General features: G+C 51.9%; 5 protein-coding genes across 5 annotated transcripts; 3 read left to right on the top strand and 2 right to left on the bottom strand.

Moving 5' to 3' along the window:
- Nucleotides 1-564: 564 nt before the first annotated feature.
- On the bottom strand, nt 565-2,436 carry A1O9_05665 (UDPglucose 6-dehydrogenase; the record flags this gene model as incomplete). Its single annotated transcript, XM_013404881.1, has 2 exons — nt 565-2,304; nt 2,374-2,436. The coding sequence occupies 2 exons, from the start codon at nt 2,434-2,436 to the stop codon at nt 565-567; spliced, it is 1,803 nt and encodes a 600-aa protein (XP_013260335.1).
- Nucleotides 2,437-4,413: 1,977 nt separating this feature from the next.
- A1O9_05666 (uncharacterized protein) lies at nt 4,414-5,504 on the bottom strand (the record flags this gene model as incomplete). The annotated part of the gene is made up of 3 exons (XM_013404882.1): nt 4,414-5,186; nt 5,244-5,376; nt 5,430-5,504. 3 exons carry the CDS (start codon nt 5,502-5,504, stop codon nt 4,414-4,416), a joined length of 981 nt encoding a protein of 326 aa, XP_013260336.1.
- A 2,471-nt stretch (nt 5,505-7,975) lies between these two features.
- Nucleotides 7,976-9,280, top strand: A1O9_05667 (uncharacterized protein; the record flags this gene model as incomplete). The annotated part of the gene is made up of 1 exon (XM_013404883.1): nt 7,976-9,280. The coding sequence occupies one exon, from the start codon at nt 7,976-7,978 to the stop codon at nt 9,278-9,280; it is 1,305 nt and encodes a 434-aa protein (XP_013260337.1).
- A 1,407-nt stretch (nt 9,281-10,687) lies between these two features.
- On the top strand, nt 10,688-12,115 carry A1O9_05668 (uncharacterized protein; the record flags this gene model as incomplete). The annotated part of the gene is made up of 1 exon (XM_013404884.1): nt 10,688-12,115. One exon carries the CDS (start codon nt 10,688-10,690, stop codon nt 12,113-12,115), a length of 1,428 nt encoding a protein of 475 aa, XP_013260338.1.
- Nucleotides 12,116-15,291: 3,176 nt separating this feature from the next.
- Nucleotides 15,292-17,110, top strand: A1O9_05669 (uncharacterized protein; the record flags this gene model as incomplete). Its single annotated transcript, XM_013404885.1, has 2 exons — nt 15,292-15,482; nt 15,538-17,110. 2 exons carry the CDS (start codon nt 15,292-15,294, stop codon nt 17,108-17,110), a joined length of 1,764 nt encoding a protein of 587 aa, XP_013260339.1.
- Between the last annotated feature and the right edge of the window lie 1,548 nt (nt 17,111-18,658).

Here is an 18,658-nt window from a genome sequence, read left to right on the forward strand (position 1 = left end):
TGAACTTATCGACGAGGACAATGTCGTGACTGAAACAAGTGGAAAACCGACTTCCTTGTTGACCCTCGCTCCATCGACTGGTGCTCCCAACTTCAGATTACACGGTGGGTGGCACGAGCGGCATTGAGCAAGAAACGCATGGAGGAGACAAAGTCGAAGGCAGGTGATGAATGGATGTCAGCAGGGTTCTTCATGCCAAGGAGTAAAGTGTGTTTCATCAATGACTTTCAATTGTATTTGCCATTCCCCTACCTGTCCCTATATGGGTATGGAGACAGACAGGTAGGTGGATGATATTTCTTGATGGCCAACAGTCTTGCATCCTCCTGGTATCTGTCCCCCCCCCCCCCCCCACGCCACTCGCCAAAGAGAAGAGAGAGGAAACACATTCGAGGGGCCAGAGCTGTGCTCACCCCCTAGATTTTAAGCTTGATTTGCCCTCGATTGACAAGTTAAATAAATCCTGTCTATGCCCCTATTTTATACATTTGAATAACAGTTACGTCCATGTCCGCATCACGTCGGAAAAGCAACGAGTGTTTGTTCACCGGGCATCGGCCGCGTTCAGACAGACGCGGCTTCGACTTTCCAGGAGCTGGCCACCCCAACAGCCTCAACCCTTAGACCGAGCTTTTCCAAATTGGACGCATCGATGATATTCCGGCCGTCAAACACGTATGAGGGTCGTTGCATGGCGGCTGCGATCCGAGACCAGTCCAAGCGGCTGGGTAACTCGTCGTCCACGATGAGTGGTGAAGATGGGCGAGTCCACAGGAATGGGCTTGTGGGTTGTTTGGCCTCGTTGGGGGACAAAACCACAAGGCTGCAGCCGTCGGCTTTGCCCGCCGAGGGACTGGCAGCATGGGCGAAGTAACCCGGTGATGAGTCGGCAGGAGAAGACGACGAGGAACGAGAACATTGCGAGCCATTGTCGTGATTGTTGCTGTCATTGGCGGAACGACTTCTTTCCTCGTCGGCCACGGAACTGAGAGGGGTCGGGGGGAGCTGTAGCTGGAGCCCGAGGCCGCTGTTCTTGGGGGTCTCGAGCGACACGACGGCCGGGGTCTTGTTGCTGAACATGTCCCATTCCGTCAGGATGACTACGGCGTGTGCATCGTCGCAGGCGTCGTATGGGTTGGTGTGAACCTTGACAGATGATTTCAGAGCTTCCAGGTCGTTGTTCTCACCTAGGTCGCGCATGATCTGGGACTCGGTGACCTTGGGGTCGTAAATGCTGATCTGGGCGTTCTCGGCCAGAAGATTGTTGACAACCGTGATAGCTGTGCTTTCTCGTGTGTCGCCCGTGTCTTTCTTATAGGCGAAGCCGAGCACGGCGATCTTCTTGCCGTTGAGCGTATTGTGCAGGCAGGTGACAATGCGCTTGGTGAAGCGGCTTCTCTGATATTCGTTGACTTGGACGACCGATTCCCAGTAAGCCGCCACTTCAGGAAGGTTCAGGCTCTCAGCAATGTACACGAGATTAAGGACGTCCTTCTTGAAACACGAACCGCCGAAGCCGACCGATGCTTGTAGCATTTTGGGTCCGATGCGGCTGTCGAGGCCGCAGGCATAAGAGACCTCGTTGACATTGGCTCCGGTAGCCTCGCAAATGGCGCTGATGGCGTTGATGCTGCTGATCCGCTGTGCCAGCATGGCATTTGCAGCTAATTTGGCCAGTTCCGAAGACCATAGATTCATGGTCACAATTCGTTCGCGAGGAACCCATGTCGCATAGAGTTCGGCCAGCTGTCTAGCAGCCGCCCATCCGGCGTCCGTCTGGAGGCATCCGATGAGGAGTCGGTCGGGATTCAGCAGGTTTTTGATGGCCGTTCCTTCAGCTAAAAATTCCGGGTTGGACAAGACCTCAAAGTTCACGCCTGGCTTGCCGTTTGCAATTAATATCTCTCGAATACTTGCAGCAGTCCTGCAAGGAACCGTGCTCTTCTCAACGACAATCAGGTCGCGCTCTGCCGCTTTGGCAATGCGTCGAGTCGCCGATTCGAGCCATCCCAGATCCGAGGCTCGACCGGCTCCTAAACCCCGTGTTTTGGTGGGCGTGTTTACTCCTATGAATACCAGGTCGGCTTCCGCGATGGCTTTATCAACCTGGGTGGAGAAGAATAAGTTGGGCTTGCGAACACCTGGGATACCATCTCGTGCTGTCTTGACAAGTCTAGCCAGGCCGGGTTCGTACACGGGTAAAGTGTCCGAGTTCCATGCTTGGATTCGCTCGCTATTCAGGTCGACGATGGTGATTTGTACGGTGGGATTTTTGTTGGCAATTACGGCTCCGCTGGGGCCTCCCTGTGACACAGAATCAGACGACTATTCTTCATCTCCCGACTAAAGTACTGCTCAGTGCATATTACTTACCACGTAGCCTGCACCAATGCAGCAGACACGCTTGACCTTGGCGGTATATGTGGACGCTCCCATTTTGAGATCTGGACGATGAAAACCGGACTCAATGATGATACGCTGAGACAAGTGATGGAGAGGAATAGGGAGTTCGAGAAATCCAAAGCTCAAGTCAGAGAAGATCAGGCCAGGGGTTCAAATCACTCTTGACCTTGAATCTGTGAACGAACCATGGCTTGATCGAGCCGGCCTGAGCAGCAATATCTCATTACCGGAACCACGCTAGACGTATCGGATGGGATTGACCGAAAGTGTGACTATATCGAGTTGAATGTGTGTCGAAAGGGGTCACCGCCAGCCACGAAGCGTGTCTCTTGCCATCCGTCTGGACTATATGATGTTGCGATACATAGTCCAGCGGTTAGTTCGATACTATGTTACGAGGAACATGTTTTTCTCACGAGTCGGGACCCACAGCGGGTCTCCTCGAGGAGGAGAGGGGCGGCTGAAGGCACGCGCACACATTACCACCGATCGATTCGTAAAAATATCCTTGTGTTGGTTATCACAAACGCGACTATCCTCGTAAGCGAGCAAGATTTCAGCAGGACCGGAAGATTCCATGGGGATTTCCATATGGCGCCGAAAGAGGCCCAGTTTTCAGTGTTTCGAGGTTCCGGGTCCTGGACCAGCCCAAATCTCATGGGGTCAGTATCGCGCACGCCGTGTAATTGTATCGATGACGATCAAAGCAGTAAGGCGTCTCAGACAGGGGGGCCCTTTCCGCACTTAGCAGGTTTGTGCGTGTATTTACTGGACTAGAACCCCCAGTCATGGACTTGGACGCCATAACAGGCGGTCTTGGATTTCTGGCGCATTCGCCAACCTTAATTAGCTGGAGTTCGGGTCTTCCTGCAGGTCCGGAGCCAGGGTTTTTGACCAATGAATTTCTTTTCAAAGTCCTGGTCAGCCAGTTTCAGGGGTACCGACTTATTCAAGATAGCGTATGCCGGTGGGGGACACCTGTTGTGAGGCTTGTTTACAAAAGTTAGACATAGAACATTTAGACAGAGATTGCGCACCTTAAATGCTCAAGCAAGGGCTACAAGGGGAATTTGCAGTCACGTGGTATTTTATCACGTGATTAGCATTGCGAGAGATGCACGTGCTGTGACATCGTTGTCAGCATTCAATTCCCACTTCAACAAAAGCCAGCTTTTGTTCATGCACTTGTAGAGCCTAGGGACCTGACGCCGGCATGTGTGGGTGCAATTCACCCTGATCTACAATATCTCCTTTCCGTTGGCGCCGTCAGTGAGAAAATGGTGATCCACGAGTATCTGTTAAGAAGACCTGATGCGGACAGATCTTCGTATCTATTGGTGAGTGGCGAAGACACTGTCGATTCCCCGTATCCCTATGAATTCTTTTTTACGAGATTTATTTCCCTCGTATCAACTGCGTGTCAATAGTAGAGAGATGATGACATAGAGCTCTTGGAGCACGTTCCATAGGTTGTTCCCCAACAGCTGTCATTCTATCAATACGTCCGATAAGACAATTGTCTTATCAATCAGAGTTTAATCAGACTTGGTCTGTGACTAGAGTCGAAACCTCGAATGTGCCAACGTTAAAGTAACTACACATGCTGCCCATTTTGAACGAAGTAAAGTCCATTTATGTTGCGGTTTTCGACCAGTACTGGTGCTTACAGGCTCTGGTATCAAATTGCTTTGCTCAGCCGGTAGCACCTCTCCCGACTTATTGCAAACCGAATCAGACAGCCTAAGAGAGAGAAGATGGAAAAGATTAATCAAAGTCAAGGCCTTGTAGGTGATGATCACAAAATCCATGACCATGGAGACATGACAACGCCGCCCCAGTTAGCAGGGTATTATGTACGTAAGATTCAGATGATTGCGAGCCATGCTGACCATCAAGTTGAAAAGTAAATCAGGACTCGCCCGCCTGACATCTCTATAGAAAGGAAAGAAAGCCATGTACCCATCATGACACCGGCACCCGTTTTGCTGGCTTCAACCAATCACGTCAATTTTACCATGGGCCCAAGCCTGTAGGGACAACAGTCTGAACTGGCTTTGTTGGCGTGTAGGGAGTCCATGTTGGATGTGTGCCTGTGTGAGTATGTTCTGGGGATGAGGGACTAGTGGTGGGCGTGACTGTCGGTCCAGTAGGAGAGTCATTCTCTGGCCAGTTCTCCCAGGCTTGGTTGTCTGGTGGTGTATATGTTGGCGTTGCAGTGGGCTTGACTGGTTCCGTTTGGGTTGCTGCGGGAGCCGAAGGCCACCATGGGCGACCACCCTGCCAGTTGCCCCCCCTGTAACCGCGTGGAGGACCTTGCCACCATCGATTACCATTAGTTTGCCACCACTGCTCACTCTTACCCGAGTACCAGTTAGGACCGTCGAAGTGCCAACCGTTGGCTTTCCACCAGGCGAACCCATTTTTGGCCCACCATTCCGAGGATTGTTGCTTCCACCATTCCTTGGTGTCGGACTTGAAGTTGGGGGCCCAGTCAACAGGCTTTGGCTCGGCCGTTGGCTGAGAAGCGGTGGCAGTGACGGTGGTGGTTGTGGCAGGTGCGGCCCATCCCCAGTGAGGGCGATTTCTGTTGCCTCTGAAGAACCTGGAACCAAACCAGCCCTTCCACCCTCTGGCTTCAAGCTCGGGGTTCTCAGGGTTGTCTGAGCGCTTGGCAACAGAGGCCTCCCCTTCACTCATCGAACTATCAGATGAGAATTCGCGCTTCTTCAGCTGCGTGTGCGTGTTTGTGGCCGAGCAGAACTGTTCGGCAGTCTCGAGCGTGGCTTTGAGAGGTCAGTACACGATTGACAACAAGTACCAACAACATCGTGAAGACTCACAAACTTTGTCGTCCCCGCATCGTTGTTCAACACATTCAGTCACCGAGGACATGAACACATCGGAGCTGCAGATACATTCCGTTGAGCTGGCCTTGCAACCAGTAGCGACAATTGCATCTGTCAAGCACACAGCCTGTTTGGCATGGTCAGCTTGGTTCATTTTGGGTCGCCGACAGGACCACTCACAGAGCAAAGTGGCAGGCGAGCGGCCTCGGTAGAGGCGGCCAAGCCAAGAGCCAGGATAACGCTGAAACCCTTCATGGCGACAGCAACAAGTGGCTACGAAAAGAAAAAACGAGTGTGTGTGGTCGTGACAACCGATCGTCAAGCTACGAAAAGAAGAAGAAAAAGAGTGTGGGTGGGCGTGACAATCGATCGTCAGGTACGGGAAGTAGGATTGAAGGAACAGCGACAGAGTAGAAGTTTTATGGCAGGGCGAGAAATCAACCATTTCCAGAAGCCACCACAACACAAATGGGTTTGACTTCCATCACGCAAGCCTTCAAGAGCTGAGCTTTCCGTGGCTTGCATGGCAGAATTGTTTTCAATCATCACACGCCTCAGTCGGGTTAGTGTTTCCTTCAAATCAACTAGCGAAGTTCTCAATTGAACGAATATACCAGGGGGGCCTTGGATATGTTCCCATGCATATCTCACCCTACGGTGCTAAATGTGGGAAGCAGGCTTAGCCTGGTCCGTCGGCCTACCACAAGTATCAATGGGCAAAACAAGGCGGATAGCAAAGGCAGTGCAACAGATGTAGTCAATCTAACTACAGCCACAAAGGATTGGCGTATCATGGCACCGGCATCGGGTGTCTCCAGTTCAAAGTCCTCTTTAAATTACGAGTACACAACTGCGAAAACCGACTAGGGAGTACCCCCACCTGAAAGTGTTTTTCTACAGTAATTGACAAAAGTTGAGAGTCTGCTCGAAAGCGGGCCACATTTCCACAGTCAGATGGCGGTCCCAGGCCGTTGACTCGTAGCATGGGTTATCGACGTATGATGCGATCCTGAGTACGCGGTCGGCCAAGGCATTGGGTGGGATCTCAGTCTACACAATTCCATCAGAAGGCGGATCCCATGGGCCCGCCGTACCCCACTGCAAAACCGGGGCGGAGCCTTTCAATAGCACAATCTCAAGTTGCCTCGCCTTCTTCGCCCACGACGGGGCCATGACTTTAGTTCCCCCCTTACACAGTACTCGTACGAAACGTATGCGCCAAATTTGTTTCTTTACCCACCTCCTCGGGCCGAAGCTCTTTCTAAACCGGTTCGTTTTTTAGCCCCGCCCAAGATCGTTTTGGAAGTGAGGTTTTGAATGTACAAAGCTATTCATTCTCAAACTGGTTCAGATAGCCGAAATATCCACCGCCTTCCAATTTATACGTTGCACTTTTGGACGCCGCCATTGAGGAATCAGCCGTCCTGGCGGTGAAGCTACCTGGGTCAGATTTACGGATTACTACAATGTATTGAAATGGCGAGCTGTGCGTATCTATACTTTGGAGCCACCAGATCGCCAATGTTGCTCATCTCGTACCTGGCAAAGGGTTCGTGGAACCTTAGGCTCAAAACCAGGAGAACACCTCAAAATGCGTCATGCTGTGAATCTGTGATACGTGGCTCTGTGGACATCCCTGACCCACCAGCAAAGGCCGGAAAAGGATGGTTCCACAATTCCCTGATGAGTTGGTGGTAATCCCGGTGCGAATGAGTAGGAATCTCGAGCTTTCCCTGGATTGCCAGGGAGCGAAGGCTGAGATGACGAAGAAGTCGCCTGCCAATGCGAGCTGGATTCCGGCTGGTGAAAAGAAGATCGACACATACGTGCTCAGTACTTATGATAGACTTAGCGAGACTCCTGAAATGAGACTAGTACGGCCGGCCGGCAGATCGGCTAATCCGTGAATAGTATTGGAGGGGTCAATCGGTTAAAGTCTTCTGGATTTAGAGCCTATCGGAGTAAGTATGTACTGTACAAGGTCTACGGCTGGTATCCCACGTGCCGGAAGCCGCCTAATCGCTTGCATCAGACGATATTAGCGTCAGACTAATGCAAGTCCGGAAATTACCACTAGTCTGATGCATATAAAGTTACGGAGTACAGACATGGATTACCAACGGTCTGGAACCCTATTCTCGAGGCTGGCTGAGGTTGTGCAAACGTCACACTTTTTGGTAGCCAAGCGCCCCTATAGCCTTGCATCAGTCTTCCGTAAAGCACCTCCTGCCCACGGTTTGGCCGGGATACCGGGAAGTAGACTAGGTCATACCGGGGATTGATATCGCGTTGTAGCTTCTATCTCCGGAGCATGTGGTCGATGTCTTCATCAGCTTCGGGCCACTGGCTAGGCAGAGCGCTGCCCCTCACAGGTTATTACGGTTATGTTGTCCACCGAGGTGCTGTCCGTATGTACTGCACAGTACAGACGCAGTAAAGTACATCTCCAGGATCTAGGATTCACGCGATACATTTCCGGTGGACCATAGATGCGCAAGACGCACAGTGCCATCCGCTGACTCGCCGAGACTCATGTTCACGAGTTATACTGTCCAGCCTGAGATTCACGAGGAAGAAAAATTCAGGGCTACTGACTGCCCAACAGGTTAACCAACCCTTTTCAATAACCCCTAAGCAATTTGTACCAACTAGACAACTCACGAAAGTGAACAGCGCATGTTGCCTGCCGCCCTCCACTGGCTACAAGCCTCTAGATCAGAGCAGTGATGGCGGCACAGTCGTTTGAACGATCCTTGGCGAAGCCCCGTGCAAGACACGTCCAAAGAATTCCGGTTCTGCTGGTTATTATTATGGTTTTCGTGTTATTTCATAAGCTATTCGGAACCAGATCGTACCGCCCTGTTGGGGGTGAATTTCCCCGGAAGATCTGGCAAACGTGGAAGACGGACGCAGCTGGTCTCGACCCCAAGGATGCCGCCAGAGTCCGTACGTGGACCAGGAAAAACCCGATGCATAGATACGAGCTTCTCACCGATGAGAACAGTCTAAGCTACGTAAAGCATCACTTCGGCCCTACCGGCCTCGATCGACCTGACATTGTTCATGTCTACCAAACGTTGAACGCCAAAATTATTAAGGCTGACCTCCTCCGATATCTTGTTATGTATGTCGAGGGCGGCCTCTATGCCGACATTGATGTAGAATGCCTCAAACCTATTGAACTCTTCGTTCCGAACCGCTACAACGAGAAGGAGCTCGACCTAGTTGTTGGAGTTGAGACCGACATGCCAGAGTTCAAGGACCATCCTATCTTAGGCCAAAAGGCTCAGTCGCTTGTCCAGTGGACGTTTATGGGCAAACCAAGGCTGTCAGTCATGATGAGACTAATTGAAAATATCATTGAATGGCTAGACCGAGTCTCGAAACAGCAGGGCAAGCCGATTTCGGATATCAAGTTAGACTTCGATGATGTGCTCGTCGGTACAGGTCCGTCCGCCTTTACGACGGCGATATTGACAGAGATGTCCGTCCAAACAGGACGAGAGGTTACCTGGAACGAGTTCCATGGCATACTGGACTCCAAGGTCGTTGCTGGTATCCTAGTGCTAACCGCGGAAGCTTTCGCTGCTGGCACTGGTCACTCAGATTCCGGGACTCATGCTGGTAAGGGCGCCCTGGTTCGACATCACTTCCACGCCTCGTCATGGCCCACGAACCACCCAAGATTCAAGCATCCAATTTATGACGAAGTGGAGAGGTGTAATTGGAATGCGGAGTGCATCAAGTTGTGGGATTCCAACACCGCCTTCTTCGACTCCCTACCAGAGGAAGACCAACTCAAGCTGGTTGCTGCCAAGAAGATCGAGGATAAGAAGCGCCCGCTCAGGGTCGATGACCAAGGTCTGATCGGCGTTATGAGTCCTGTGGGTGCTGCCGACCGTGCTGCAGCCGTAGAGCTGCCTCCCGACGAACGCCGGCTTTCTGGAGCAGAACAAGTTGGTGGCAGAGCTCCGCTTGGAGCCCGTAAGCCTACCCAAGAAGAACCATTTCTTGCTGCGCTAGATGCGTGAGATGAGTTGGCTACACCAGGGTGACAACCGCGGGGGTCATGATTCAAGCGCGAGGAAGACGAGTGAAACGGGCCATCTGACGAGGAGACTCCAATTGACTGAGAATTCGCCAGAGGCTCAAATGATGAAGTCATGACGCTGGAAGGACTACGAATGGAGGAGTTGGACGCTGCACAGTGAAAATATGGCGAAATATAAGCATCCAAGCCGATCCGTTGTCTGACGGGAAACTTGGGCTGGCTTGAAAAAAGCACCCAGTACACGTAAAACACTGACTAAACGGCTTGAATCCTTCAACACCTCACTTCGATGAGAGCAGCAGACTCCTTCGCCCAAAATGCAGGTGCAGCAGCAGAAGCGTCGCGCCGAAAATAACCTGACTCGACAGCGCAAAGAGGCTGCTCGTGATACCTGCCACGGTCGAATCCATGGGTCAAACGCAATCACTTCAGCACATACAACAACTACGCAAACTCTTGTGAAAGTTTTCATGAAAGAGTTCTACGACTATTTTGTATATATGATGTGGCTTTTCTGGCATTGAAGCGCTTTGTCTTTGGTTGGTAGAATACCCTACTGGGTTTTTGAGTCAACCTTTGGAGTGTTCGGGGTTGAATTATACTATAAAGGAAAGACAGTGGTACAGGCACTGACAGCGGTACCCATATAGAAATCGCTGTCAAGATAACGTCTCGCACGCCTCGCGGGTCTGACATCTTGACTTCAGTGGATAGGCGAAAGAATCCTGACAAGTCGATCTTGCTACTGTCAATATCGGTTACCCGCTACCGAGGTACTCTGACAGCTGTAGCGTTGCAGCAGGAGTTATGACTTCGCAGCTTAAAGACCAGGTCTTACAGCCTAGCGACAATCAAGCCCCTAGGCTCCGCAAGGATGGCGCATTTACCAGCTAGCCGACTTGGAGGCGTTGGGAAGCGTATCTCCTGAACCTAGCAGTGCCTGACATTGGGGGCAGCCAAGTGCCCAAGGGCCATCGGCCCCTGTTGTGGGCGGCTGGCTAAGCACTCTTTGGGGGGGAGGGGGGGTGCACGCCCATGCCATGGCGATCTCGGGCCGTTGTGACTGGTTGCCTCCCCTATGTTGCCCTAGAATTCGTGCCCCTCAACGTGCACATTTCGCCTCATAAAGTGTCTCTAGAACGGCCTTGTCGGGGCTTTCCTATACCTGGAAGTTAATTTTTTATTTACATCGAACCTTGGCCACAGGAAACTGCTTTTTGTATTGCTGTTACTAGTCTCCTGTCCATCAGTCCAAACGCCAGGCTGAATGGCTGCTCTACCTTTTGCAAAGTCTTGTCAATTTGGCCCTTACATCCCATGTATGCCTCAGTCCGCTGCCTAAGGATACCGACTTTCGGGTTAGCGCGACTCCTTTCGACCCTTCACAATGCTGGTTAGAGCAATACCTAAGTTGCTTTTGCTCCTTTGTCCGCTTCTTTTTGTCGTTTGGCTCCTGAGCAGTCACAAGTCAGCACAGAAGCTTGAGAACAACCAATTCGGTCGCATGTGGAAGAAGAAGGCTTTCGCCGAACACGGGGATCACGAACCTTTGAGTGCAGATAGCAAGGATAGCCGACACCTGCCCATTCCTCCCGGACCGACACCTGATGTCGACGATGATGGCAAGCCGATTGTTTACCAGTCCGTGTACAATGAAATCAGCTCGCTTTCCTCGGTCAATGGACAGTTCATTCCGATTCATTTTGGCGGCGTTGAAGCATACAACCCAACCATTATTCCACACCCTATAAAGTACGACCAATGGATCATTATCGCCCATCCGGGAGCAAGCCTCAAAGAAGGCGATGGGCCTCTCAAGGAGCTGACTTGCAACGCGGGCTTTGTTAACAGCGCTCTGAGCTGTGCCGAAGTGCCATTGCCCGTGCCCTTGACGATCCACGAGCCTCATTGCACAGGTGCTCTGGCCTATCTCAACTTCGAACCGGGGCCTCGTGACGCCAGGGTCGTACACGGGCCAGATGCACCTTACATCTTGTACGGTGCCCATTCGGAATATACCTGTCTGGGTGTCTGGATCCAAGACCTACGACTGCTTCTCGAAGACTATGCCGTCGAATCGACCATATCTCATCGATTCACTGAGCCCAAAGAACTCCAGCGACCGCCACCACTTGGGGAGCTTGAAAAGAATTACTTTGTCTTCTGGGACTTGGAGCACAACCTTTATGTGCACCATAGTCTGTCCCCCCGCCGTGTCTTTGCTGCTGTGGACTCCAACGGCCATGTGGGCCAGAACCTCGCCCCCCAGGCTGCGGAATCTGACGATGCCTGTCTAGCCAGATACATGCCAGTGATTGGTTCCAAGTATGAAGCCATTCGTCAGGCAACGAACTCGCTGTCCGTGACCATGTGCAAGCGTACCGATCCTACGTGCAAGCCGGGTCCGGAGAACACGTTTATTATGCACATATTCCACTTTAAGTCCTTCTATGAGTGGCATGGTGTTTACGAGCCGTATGTGGTCCTGTTCCAACAACAAGCTCCTTTTGCGGTGCACGGAATCGCTAAGAAACCTTTCTGGGTCAAGGGACGCCAAATGTTGACCGAGGCGACCATGGCCGTGCAGTGGGAGGGCCGGCAGCTGCCAGCTGGCCACTCCGAAATGTTCTACATTACGAGCATGAGTTGGAAAACCCATGGTCAGAAGTATCATGGCTATATGGATGATGAATTGTTTGTTACATTTGGGATTGAAGACTCCAAGCCGGGTGTCATCGACGTGCTGGCTAGCGACCTATTGCGAGATATGGCATACTGCAGAGCTGTCCCCAAATTCACCGCCAGCGGCGAGTAGTGTGTCACGTGCATTGCTGTCATGTGTTACTGTGCTGGGCGATGGAGGGCTGACGAGGAACTGAGATATCGGGCAGATATCGGGCAGATATCCATTTTTGCCCTCATAATTGCACGGCACATGTCGATAGCTTCGCTGATGAAATCCACAAATCTCTTGTTTCGGCACCCAACAATTCGGTTCTCGAGCAATGGACAGGGGTAGGGGTCGTCAGCCCAGTTCCACACGCTTGGAGCCTAATGACTACCATGCCTCGAACTTGTAGCAGGGGTGCCCGAAAAGCTATTGCATGGCCACGACCCGCGACTCGCGTGTCGCGACGGCGAATCCGCTGCTGGGAACACTCAGCTGGGGCCTCGCGTACATTCCGGAATACTCAGTTATGTTATTTGGTGTTGGCTTCAGAGCCCACTTAGCGCGCACTGATTCCCCAGCACGTCATGCGCTAACATAATCTCGGATACTAAGACTTGTGGCGCTGGCCAGAACGCCTTCCTCATAACCGCTATAAAAAAGGGGGAAACCAAAAGAGCGACTGCTTTGGCATTCAGAATGCTGCGAAATCATGGCAAAGGGGTTCCTAGACCAATAGAATCTCTATATACACTAGAATAGTGACTATAGTGACAATGTGCAGAGATCTCAATCATCGTCCCTATCAACTCGCTTATTTTGTCAGATATAGATCCAATATCTAAAGAAAAGGCCGATGCAAAAGGTGGAACGTGCCAGCATTAATTATGGCAGGGTCACTATTACCCTTGGTGTTCTAGAACATGGCGAACTGCCAGGGGGCTTGGCTGTGCCTCAGGACGGAGTACTTCTAATGAACTGTGTAAGCCAAGCCCCACCCAAGACACCGGGTACCCAACACTACCCTCCTACCGCCGGAAGTAATAGGTATGGAATGGCGCCCTTTGGCGTAGCGACTTTGCTCACGAAAGCAGACGCTCGCTAGATCTTGCTGAGCTTCAGAAAGATGCTCGAAGTTGTCCCATTCGGTACATCCATCTTGCCGTACAGGACGCGAATGAGGAGCAGAATATAAACGTGGATCTAGGACCAATACATAACAATGGTACGAACATCATCAATGCTGTTGTGGGGCAGGTCCCTCGTGGAAGGACAGAATGTCCACTGATTGATCTCCCACCACTTTGCCCTAAGTCTCCACACGGGTCCCCCTTTCAGCAGACGATTGTCTCGACAATCGATCAGAAATCGGCGATTACAACAAGGCCATTCTCGATCCACAGGTCCCGGTTAGCGGGCGAATCCACAGGACACAAGGCGAGCTCCCATGTCCAAAGTCAAAACCAGTGGGACCTCCTCGTGACGTACCTACGAGTAAGGTCGCTCCCAGGATCGAGGTATCTTGAACACAACTTGAGACATGTGTATCGATAAACTCGGTCCAAGGGTTCCAAACCCCGCAAGCCATCTTTTACTTACGCGGATCTGCAGATACAAGTGTGTGTCGAGTGTGCTCGGACAGCCTGCCAAGGACACAGACCAGTTCTTGTGTTTACTTCAAATCAGGAGATCGCTGTGGAAAGAGAAAACGTCCACTGCTGGCTGAATCACGTCTTCGACGCCTGCCACGACACCGGAGCGTCGTCCGTGCCGGCGTAATCATCGTCAGTGGCAGATCAGCTTCAACCTTAAAAGTAGCTTCTGGGAATGTTGACGATTCACAGCGCTAGGTTGGTCTTATTGCTGGCTGATGGCTGGCTGCGGTAGGGCTGGGTAGGCGTTATCTTGGCCGTCCAAGACCATGAAAATAATAGCCTGGACCTGTGTGTTGTATGAAACAAATAGCCCGGACCACTAGACCACATACAGCATAGCCAGCCCGAAGAATCAACATCCCTCAGGTACTGTATGTACGTAAGCGATGACAGGGGGGACCGTCTGGGACACTCCCGAACTTATTATGATTTCAGGTCGGCCCGGTTGGGATAAGATCGCCGGTATCGGTGGATCTTTTCGCGAAGGGCTTCAGCTAGCTCTTTGGTCAATATTCATGGCATATTCAGAAAGCAAAAACCATCTCCTCGTAGTGGCCTGATCAGACTGTCTTTTTCCCCTTAGGCCCAGTTCTGTAGTCAATGCAACTGATCGCCGTTTGGCTCAACCCTTTGACAGCAAAGACTATACCTGTGGAGCGGTCACCGTTCTTGTGCGGGACCATCAGTTTAGATATGTCAGTTGCGGTGATGCGCTTGGCTCGCTTGATTGGCTGCACCGCGACAACGATAACGCCCTTGAATTGTAGTCCGCGAAATTTCCATCCTTATGATACTCTCCCTGGGTCTTCTTCATCCGTCTTGGATTCGCCGGATTCGACATTTTGCATCCCGCAGCCTACGCCACCCTCAGAACGAGCTCACCTGGAATGGACTGCAGTCTAGCCGTGCTAGCTTTTGGCATCCTGTGGCGTTCCATGGTCCCTGACTAGCGTGTGAATCACACTACGGCTTGCGGGTGTTTATCGCGCCAGCGGCAGGTCCGAAACCATCCAGACATCTGGCCAGCTGCTCCAAAGCTTTCTCGGCCATTCATCCTGGACCAGAGTGATGCTACTGCCGCCGTACCCAGGAGTAACAGCGCACATGGCGCCGCACCATTCAATTCGAAATCTCGTCCCTACTCTGTCTGCGTTCAAGAACACGTATCATTCTGAGGATGCAGCAGCAGGTGTATACACTGCTCTGATTTGGGCGGACTGCTTTGAAAGCAGCAGCCGCAGCACTATCATATAACACGTTGCGGAAGATGGCGGCACCTGCAAACCCCCCGAACGGTCGCGTGTCCAAGTTGGCGTGTCTGCCATGTCGGCGCCTCAAGGTGATTGCAGCGGCCCTCTCTCTTGTCCCTACCTCGACTTACTTATCTTGGCTTTTCAGATGAAATGCGTGGGAGCACAAAATCCACCGTGCGCGCGGTGCTCGAAAGTGGGAAGAAAATGTGTCGTACCGTCAGCCAATCTGGTTCCGCAAACGATTTCACCTTGCAGCTCAACGGAGAGCATCAAAGGTATAGCAAGTCAGAGAAAGGCCAAGCCGGTTGGTTATCGTCTCGCACCGGTCGTTGCTACGGGACACAATGCTCCAGTCTCCCTCCCATGGGAGCCAAATCAGCGTCAGTCGATCATGATGCAGCCAATGGTGCCCAGCATGCCAGAGGCGCCGTTGACAATGCCGCAAACACATATGCAGTATATAGCCTCTGCAACAACTCCTGCCCCCGATGTCGCGGTGTCCAGCTTGAGCGTCCCGGTCACGCCACTGCAGCATCCCAGCGCGGTCTCAACCCAGCCATTGCGAAGACTACCAAGTGCCGAAGAGCTGTCGCACTTGTGCCGATTGTGAGTTGCACCATCTTTTTGCCCGCGCCACGTCCCCAATGTAACAGCTTTCCAGCTTCGTATTGAATCTCATAGCCCATATACCAGTCGTGGCAGAGTCGGATGTAGGAGACTTTGGAGAGATGCAAAAGAGGAACAAACGGCCGCTCGCATATAGCATGGCATATGTTGCAGCGCGCTTCGTTCCAGGCTGCCGATCGATACGGGCCATGCTCGTTCCAGAGATCCTTTCCATCCTCAAGACTCGATTCGATCACTCGATTGGCCGCAGTGAAGAGCAGCAATGGACGCTCCTGCAGGCACTTGCAGTCCTATCCACCTGGTCCCCCTGGGAAACCGTCGAGCTGGACACCGCCATTGGCGAGTACGAATCCGATCTTAGCCGAGATGCCTTGCGGGCGTCGATGGAGACGCTCGCGAGACGCTGGTCCTTGCACAGATCCGGAGAAGAAGTGGCCAGAATGCAGAATCAGAAGCACGATGGCAACCACATTCGCCAAAGCTTTGCTTTCCGCAAATACTGCTACTGGCTCTGGCTATTTGGGTCGGCGCACTTCCAATCCTTGTTAACACGGACCCCTCCAACGGTTGAAGAAGATGCCACCATAAGAAGGGCGGCTCAACTTCTCCACCTGTACGCCGACGACAAGATGATCTGTCAAATTCTAGCCAATGTAGAATTAAGCCTGATATGGTCCCAGGCCAAGCTCAACGACTGCGAGCTCGGAGAATGGTGGTGCTCCATGCCCCACGACGCTCATGCTGCGTCGATGCTTTCCGTACTCAAGTGCTTGGACGAAGCTTCGCACCTGTGGCACCGAAAATGGGCTCGTGCTGATCGCCATCCCAGTGGCCAGTTCGCCATAGATGTTGCAGGAAACAGCTCCATTGAGCTTTCGTACCGGTTCACACGGTTCTTCATCAGCGTCCATGTCAACAGACTCTTCCACACCTCGTCCTCCAAGCAATCCGTGGCGGCCTCGGCAGGAGAGGTCATCGCTCAGTCCGTCGGGAGGGCGTTGAGCATGTGCCACCTCATTCTTGAACTGTCTCCACTGAAGAAGTCTTCTGTTCGCTTTGTGCCCGAGTCCACCTTCTCCATGATCGCCTTTGCCTGCGAGTGGGTCATCCGGGCCAAAGACATATCGGTGGGCGTGGAATGCGTGCAGCCAATTGATCTGAGAACCGTCAGTGGTGTGGCCGAATTAATGGTCGATTTGAGCATAGACAACAATCACAGTGCGCGGACGTATGGGGAAGGCATCCTGGCCAAACTACAACAAGCTGCAGTCTTCAAGCCACACACTAGACCTGCTCAGTCGTGGAGTCCTCATACACATCCTCACCATCAACGGGAGCAGCAGAAGCAGCCATGGGAGACACCTTCTCCCAGCCACATGAGTTCTCGGACATTGTTCGACGTTGTAAATGCCATGGATGAAGTTTGGCCAGTGCGAAGTTCACCAATTCAGGGTGGCGCCCAATCTACCCGCCCACCTTTGGGTTCAGCTACAGCGTTCGGCGACCATAGCAATATAATCCCGGACTATAATGGTTCCGACTACTTTCAATTCGATGCTACGTGGTCAATATATACGCCGTCTAATAACACAGGCCCCCCTCGTTGAGCTACGCAGTGATTTGAATGGCCAGGGAGAGCATCTCAACCTTAGAGGCTTTTGGTCACCATAATCGGTGGATCTAATAGTCCGTTGCAGGGTTACAGATGACTCGCAGTTTCCCAGATACAAAGCCGACTGCTGACAGTATGACAACTTTCACGATAAGAGTGTTGGTGAGCACAGATTAACTACCAATGCCGAAGCTGATAATGCCCAGGCTTGCTACAGGGTGCTACCACGCATCCAAGATTGTCTCTCTCAGTGGAGGAATTCCATTACACCTGTTGGTCAGTTGCAAGGGACTGTCAATTGCACACCAGTCAGGCGCAGGTTCAATTCCGGTGCAGAACAGCCCTTGAGAAACTTTCGCTCAGTCTCAGATTCAGAGGTTGTGCTTTGTGTGCAAGTAGGCGTTTCGGGATGAACAGAGCATTCAGGAACACGTGCCGAGGAATGATGGTAGGCGATATTGTCTGTGAGGAAGACAATCAATCGGTATATGGTCTACCCGATTGTTGAGTATGGCATCTCAACCGGCAGAATACAGAAGCATCCTTTTCTGGCCGCTCCCAAAAACAACCCAATCTTGAGCGAACAATACCCTCCACCTGTTGTTGATGGGCGAAGCTAAACAATGGCAGCTTTTGGTTTAGTGTTGTCGTGAAGAAGCTATTCCATTACCCCCAAACGAGAGGCTGAAGTTGGTGTGCACCACACCACCAAGATACAAGCTGAAAAGGATAGGAACGGAGAGGTCTTCCTTCGAAGCCAGCCCTATTTGTTGGGGTGAAGTTGTTCAGGAAATCAATCACCGCGCTCCAGTCATGCAGCTCGCTTTGCCCGTCCTTGATAAAGGACAAAAGTTCTCGTGGCTCGAACCTTAAACCACCCCCTTAAGGGAAATAGGACCGTAAATCCTTGCCGACAACCTCCTGTCGTGTGTGCTCTGCGCAACTTAACCTACGCCTTCGAAGAGTGCAGTTGGGTCCGAATGTTCCTAATTTCCTGGTCGAAATTTCCCTGTCCATAACGACGAGTTCCGTCTCATAGTTGCCAATGCGAGCAATTAGGATTAGTGGGAATATCTGGTCAACTGGGAATCGCCTTCCCCGGGGTTCCCAGGATACTTGATGCTGAGTTGCAGTCCGTTTTCGGGATATCGAAAGACGGCAAGACACCCAAAAAGAAACGATGCAATTCACCGCAGTTGCGAGTGTCGCCGTTTTACAAGCGTGACTCGGTCAATCAGATAACTGAAAACAAGGAACCAGGATTCGACGGGGTGTATTTGTTATTGACGCGCTACACTGTCTTGCCCGTGTCGCAGCGGTGAAGCTGATTCCTTTTCATGCCTTATGCGAGTGCTGGCGGAGTCCGAGGGAACGCTGATCCGAATCGTTTGTATAGCAGTTGACTCGGACTGCCGGGCCAATTCGGCGTCCATTTAGCATGTTGGAGGGAGGTGAATTCAGATCCAAAACTATCGACCATCAAGAACACTCCCCCGATTCAAGAAAGCGCCTACCTTGAGAGCTCCCATGTAGGTCTCTGTCG

This window comes from Exophiala aquamarina (assembly GCF_000709125.1).
Source record: "Exophiala aquamarina CBS 119918 chromosome Unknown aczIA-supercont1.4, whole genome shotgun sequence".
In the NCBI taxonomy this organism is placed as follows: domain Eukaryota; kingdom Fungi; phylum Ascomycota; class Eurotiomycetes; order Chaetothyriales; family Herpotrichiellaceae; genus Exophiala; species Exophiala aquamarina.